The sequence below is a fragment of the Triticum aestivum genome, chromosome 2A (assembly GCF_018294505.1).
Source record: "Triticum aestivum cultivar Chinese Spring chromosome 2A, IWGSC CS RefSeq v2.1, whole genome shotgun sequence".
Taxonomy (NCBI): Eukaryota; Viridiplantae; Streptophyta; class Magnoliopsida; order Poales; family Poaceae; genus Triticum; species Triticum aestivum.
In genome coordinates this window covers 493,618,379-493,624,378 of record NC_057797.1, presented here as the reverse complement: position 1 = coordinate 493,624,378, position 6,000 = coordinate 493,618,379, and the positions used below count along the sequence as shown (strand labels likewise).

The following is a 6,000-nucleotide window of genomic DNA, read 5'->3' as shown; positions in this document are numbered from 1 at the left end:
ACTAGTGTAATGTCAAAAACGCTTTTATATTATGAAACAGAGGGAGTAGTTGTGTGGTACAATCTCATTTTTATATATTACCCTGTCCTGAATTACTTGTGTTAGATTTGTGATAGAGGGAGTACTTTTTTCACTATGACAGACCAAATGTAACAGCTTAGTAAATTTTCGAAATTCCCATACATTTCCAGTGCACCTCCACGCTTTGCGATATATTCTCTCCGTTCACTATTATGAGATGTATGATTTTTTTTAATTGAATGTATGTAGATGTATTTTAGTGTGTTCCTTCACTCATTTCAGTTCGTATTTAGTGTAATATCGAAATATCCAAAACATCTTATAATAGTGAAATGAGGGAGTAACTGATTACACTTGCGGAGACCTTTTTGATTGGATTCCCAACCTTGAAAGGTGATTGACGCATGCACTCTAGCTACTAGGTAGTACAAGAACACGAACTGTCTCTTGAGTTGAGGTCAGGTCATTCGAACGATTCCGGCAGCGGCCGGCTGGCGAGGAACGCCCTGAAGAGCACGAGGGACCTCTCCGGCTGCGAGAAGGGCGCCTCGTGCGACGCGCCCCGGATGGTCGCGAAGGACAGCACGTCGCTGAACACCTGCGTCCATCCACCAACCTGCACACCCGGGAGAAGATGAGACGAGAAGAACGCTTCAGTTTCAGTTTCACCACCCACCATGGCTTGAGCTTGACAGGAGTGGAGCTGAGCTGACGATAACGATGGCCAATATTGTACTGTAGGATAGAGATGGACCGGAGATCACCTGCTTCCCTTGGAACCAGACCCGGTATGGCACCGTTGCGTTCAGCCGGAGCCTCTTGGCCAGGCGGTGCACCAGCGTCCTGCTGCCCGTCAGGGGGATCACCGAGTCCTGATCACCGCTGCGGAGGAACACCCACGAGCATAGCCATCAGCCCAGGTTCTAAACTGACAATCCTTGCTGTGGCGAGTTTGATTGATACAACTGTATGCGGTTCTTTACCTGTAAACTAGCACCGGGATGCCAGACTTGACGAGCGCGCCGACGATGTTGATGGTCGGGATCTGCAGGTCCAGCTGTTTGTACTCAAGAACACTGGATAGGGCAAAACACTCGGTGAAATCGCATCCTTGCTGAAGGAAATGCAACTATATAGCAGATACAGATAGAGCCCTAACAAATCAAATAGGCAAATCCACACCTGCTGCAGACCGTCCACTTGGGCACGCCGTTGAGCTGAGCGTGCATTGCCTTTTGCACATCTTTTCGGTTGAGGTAGTTCATCGTCTCGTCCTCGACGCACACGTCGAGCGCCCTGTTCAATTGCTCGGTAGACTGCAAAAAATTGTCCGTCAATGACAGGGTTACATACATCTCCTTAGCAAAGGTAATGCTGAAAAACGATACATTTGGGCTTGGGGTGAGCACTTGGGACTGCATCAACACCGAAGAAATGCAGACGTCCAGGGTGACATCGTACTTGTCCACGAATCTGCTCGTCTCTCTGGTCACTTGGCTCATCACCCTGTCGCAAACCGTGCTGATGGAGCCGTGGTAATACTCGCTCACATACCGTGAGTAGTTGCAAACCGTCGTGAAGATGTTGTAAGTTGAGTCCGATATCAGCCCATGTGACCAGAAGAACTCGGCTCTTGAGTTGAAGTCAGTCGAGAATTCGAGAACAGGATTGCCCAACTGTTGGATCAATGAGGGAAAAAGAGAGCAATGTACACTATAAATTCACGACGTTTTTGTAAACATATTTTTGGTAAGCTTTGTAAATGGGATACTTACAGCAATGCCTTTCAGATTGAACAGCTTCTCCTTGTCGTCGAATTCAACCATGCGCTGCGCTAGTTGCGGAACGTAGTGGCCTTAAAAGTGATCATCATTGTAGTTAGAACACCAAGGGATGAATTCAGAATTGAACAAGGAGGTGAAGAAGCAGAATGGCTTTACCAGCATAGCTCTCTCCTGCGATGTACAAGTCCCTGCCCTTGTACTGTGGGAACTTGGCAAACCAGCCTTCCAAGAACCTTAAATTATCCCTGGCTTCAAAATTTTAGGGGAAACATTTTAAACCCCTCAAAAAAGAATAATCTTGCAGATTAGTCTACACAGAAAATAATACTGATACGGATTACAAAACTTTTCAAGCATGGAGATCACACCTGTCATGCTGTCACCAACACCCCCATAGAAGGAAGGATCAGTGGAGTAGGAGAAGCCCACCCCTGCAGGGCTCTCCAGATAGAGCATGTTGGCCTCTGAAACAAGCCAGCAGATACCAAGAAGAGCAATTCAGTTGTGGTAAAAATTCCTGTGAGCTTTCTTTTTTCTTGCACCAAGGAAAAGAGGACCAATCAAAGGCACCTAGAGGTTGCTTTTGTGGATGCAACTTTTACAAGAGACAAAATGCCCACCTTTGTTCCAGCTATACTCATTGCCCACAAGGGCATTGCCACTGGGCCTGAATGGCCCATTCTCTGAGAATGCTCCCACCCCCACAGATGAACATCCGGGTCCTACACAAGCACACATGCATAAACATCATCAGAACTTCTATCCTATCATAGAGAGACAAAGGAATGTTGGTAGTAATAAATCAGTTGAGATCCCCCCCCCCCCCCCCCCCCCCACACCCCAACATTCACGAGATTATGCAGTCAATTCTAACAAAACAAAAACACATTCTACTACAAGGACAGCAAAATTTAAAGGTAAAAAGTCCCCTTCCATCAACAGTTAGGACACTTCGTATATCTTCTTTCAAGAATCCAATTAGGAAAAGTATCTTTTTAATGTATGATCCAAGTAAAAGTCTGCTGTAGGCGTATTTGCACAGAAAATCTACTCTCTCTCCCTCCCAACATTTGTTAATTTTGGGGCCGTTTGGTTCTAGGCGTAGTATTGGCACACATTAAGCTTGCTTAAGGTTAGTTCATCAAAATAAGAGTCACAAGTTGGCAAGCCTAAAGAAATCTTATTACATTTTTTTTGTATGTCATGTGGGGTCCAAGTATAACTTACCTAAAATGTGGCTTGAACCAAACACTCATCTAAATTGATCAAACTTGACTAACCTTAAATGTGGTAATTTTTGGTTAGTCACGAACCAAACAGCCCCTTCCTTTCCCCTCTGGCTCTGGCCTTTTCACACTGTTCCTTCTCGTGTGATCTCCCCAATAATGCAATAAGACGAAACAGTGGGAAGCTTGTGGCAGCCACTAAATTTACCTCCATTTAGCCAGAGGACGAGGGGTTTGGTGGCCGGATCTAGCTCTGCCTCGGCGAAGTAGTAGAAGAGCGACCTCTTCCTCATGGCGTCCACCTCCACGTATCCGGAGTACTGCGCGAAGCTCACCGGTGGCTGCCCCGGCAGCGCTGTGATCTTGTCCTCTACCATGGCCATGGAGAGGCAGCCATTGCTGATGAGCAGCGCAGCAGCCGCACAGACCACCGCAGCGACGGAGGTGCCCGGGTGCATGTTGTTGCGTGTGCTCTTGAGAGGGACAGAGAGAGGGAGAGAGAGAGTGGAGTGAGTGAGTGAGTGAATGCTGCAAGGTGGGAGGTGAGAAATGGATATGGGTGGCAATAAATAGGTTTGACAGTACTACATGTGACGAGGTGTGGAAATTGCTTAGAGCATCTCCAGCCGTTCAGCCATCAGGGCGTCTAAAAAAAATATCCTGGAAGCGAACTGGCGCTATATCGGCTCCTGGGGCGACCTACAAAAGATAATTTGATTAAGCGCAACTGGACAAGTTTTACTAGGTGTAGTTTCTGTGATCGAGATGAAACTATCCAGCATCTTTTCTTTGATTGCCCGTTGGCGAGAGTGTTGTGGCGCTCGGTGCAAATTGCCTTTAACATCACTCCTCCGAATTCGGTCAGATCGTTATTTGGAACGTGGCTTGTTGGTATAGAGGCCGAAACAACTAGACAAATTCGAGTAGGAGCATGTGCGTTGTTATGGGCAATTTAGAACTGCAGAAATGATTTGGCTTTTAACAGAACAACAACTATTCATTTTTTGCAGGTTTTATTCCGGGCTACTGCGCTAATCCGTATGTGGTCCTTACTCACTCCGACGAAGGCCAGGGAGTGTTTGGTTACTGGATCTGTCCGGTGGGAGATGGTAGCGTGGGATATCTTTAACCGGTTTGGATGGCGGTCATGTAATAGGATAGGCGATTAGTTTACTTATCTATGTAATGCCAGCCGGTTGTGGCTTTTGGGCCTTTTTTTGTTTTTCTAGCTCTTTGTGAGCTAGCCCACTTTTTTGCACCAGATTGCAAGACCTTGTTGAACTACTTTATTTATTTATAATTGTGGCCGTATGCATCGCTCTGATGCAGAGGCCGGGGAGTCCCTCCTTTTCGAAAAAAAACTCCTAGCCACGCTTCCAGACGTCGCCCCAAACGCCTCCCAACCCGCGGCAAATTCAAACATAGTCATTCCCGCTCACAAAATAGACGTCACAAATTCGGCGATCATACGCCACAGTTCAGCAATCGAATAAAAAGTTCGACGTTCAAAAAGAAAGGACGCGCGTGCAGCGCATCAGACAACGAGGTCGGCCTTCGGCGTCGGCGGAGTCGGCGTGCGCGGGCTTGTCGGGTTCGGAGCTTCTTCTGTGTTGGGCGGCGTCGGCGTGGCTTCTGTGCTGGGCGGCGTCGGCGTGGCTTCTATGCTGCGGGTAGTCGTGAAGGCATCATCGCTCGGGCTTGATGGCGTCGGCGTCGGCGTGGGCGTGGGAGTTGGCGGCACCGTCGACGGCAGCTGGTTCAGGATGAGACCATGCTCCGCCAAGTACCACACCTTGGCCGCCTCGTCGTTGCTCTGGAGCATGTCCGCCCCGCCCAGCAGGAATGCCATGTCGGTGTTCCTCTTCTTCGCGACGACGTTGGTCCGGAGTAGGTCGAGCTTGACGGCGCTGCTCGTCATCAACGCCGACCACCGCGCCTCGGTCTTCTCTTCACGCAGGACGGCGCGTCGACATTTTCCGCCTTCTTGGCCCCTTTGTTGCCGTCCGGCCGCCTGTCTGACGCGCCCGGCGCCGGCGTGTCCGACTTGTAGGTCTCCTTGGCATTGTCGAGGGTATGTCGGACTTCCGTCCACTTCTCGCATTTGTCAATGCGTTTGTATACGTGAAGGTACTTGAACTCTTGGTCGCGGTTGGCTAGGCGATACAAGGCAAACATGCGCACCAGCTGCGCGGAGGAACAAATAGTTGGCGGGCGCGCACGGCGAATAGAAGCGGGAGACCGGCGTGCCGTACCTGATCCCTGACGTTGGAGCCGCTCTCCGGGCGAGCCGCGATCTCCTCGACGATCCCATGTCATTTGTTGCACGCCGCCTGGATGAGCCTCCAATGGTTCGCCATTGCCTTCGCCCCGCGCTGCATATAGACGCCTTTAAAGTAGGGGTCTACGAGCTTGCGCTCGTCGAACTCGGCCTTGATGCGCTCCTAGTACGTCTCGATGCTCTGGTTCGTGTCGGTGGTCGGGTCGAGGCAGACGACTTTCCACGCTTCGGCGAGGCATTTCTCTTCCTTGGACGTCCACTTAATGCGCGGCTCGCCGGTCCTGGCCGCCCCCTTCTTGCGCCTCCTCGCCGGGACAGTCGCCGGCTCCTCCTCCTCCTCCTCGTCGTGCTCCTCCGGCTCCTCCTCGTCGTACTCGAGCTCGCCGTCCATGCCGCCGCTGAGGTCCACAGTGTTGTCTTGGGTAGCGAACCCGGGGGACGCGGCGGCCGCGGTGAGCCTACCGCGATGATGTCGTCCATGTCGGCGTCGGTCTCGTCGGTATCGCCGAGGTGCGACGTGGAAGCTTGTGAGAAGGGCAGCGCGCCACAATGAAGAGGGGGCGTTGGGGAGCACGCGTAAGCCAGCGTCGAGTAGTTGTATGGAGGGTACTACACGCCGGCGAAGGCGGGCGAGGGCGTGCGCTGGGTTGGGTGTTCATGGGGGAAGATGACGTTGGGGTTGAACCCATCG

At 50.8% G+C, this 6,000-nt stretch overlaps 1 protein-coding gene across 3 annotated transcripts; it reads right to left on the bottom strand.

Annotated features, from left to right (window-relative positions):
* Positions 1 to 327: 327 nt before the first annotated feature.
* LOC123185442 (serine carboxypeptidase-like 45) lies at positions 328 to 3,577 on the bottom strand. 3 transcript variants are annotated; one of them, XM_044597318.1, is made up of 10 exons: positions 3,240 to 3,577; positions 2,426 to 2,527; positions 2,174 to 2,269; positions 1,962 to 2,054; positions 1,797 to 1,876; positions 1,431 to 1,697; positions 1,204 to 1,337; positions 1,005 to 1,097; positions 786 to 903; positions 328 to 637 (listed from the first exon to the last, which is right to left on the bottom strand). In XM_044597318.1, the coding sequence occupies exons 1-10, from the start codon at positions 3,487 to 3,489 to the stop codon at positions 485 to 487; spliced, it is 1,386 nt and encodes a 461-aa protein (XP_044453253.1). In that variant the 5' UTR covers positions 3,490 to 3,577; the 3' UTR covers positions 328 to 484. The 3 variants fall into 3 exon arrangements, with proteins under 3 accessions (XP_044453253.1, XP_044453252.1, XP_044453251.1); XM_044597317.1 differs by having other exon boundaries at positions 1,410 to 1,697; positions 3,240 to 3,576; XM_044597316.1 differs by having other exon boundaries at positions 1,204 to 1,697.
* Positions 3,578 to 6,000: the final 2,423 nt, after the last annotated feature.

Coding starts and splice junctions, on each gene's coding strand:
- LOC123185442 (XM_044597316.1), bottom strand. CDS start 3,489: ATGCACCCGGGCACCTCCGTCGCTGCGGTGGTCTGTGCGGCTGCTGCG. Junction 2,055..2,173: donor TGTTGGTGACAGCATGACAG/GTGTGATCTCCA, acceptor AAAATTTTGAAG/CCAGGGATAATTTAAGGTTC. Junction 1,698..1,796: donor TCAATCTGAAAGGCATTGCT/GTAAGTATCCCA, acceptor TTGATCCAACAG/TTGGGCAATCCTGTTCTCGA.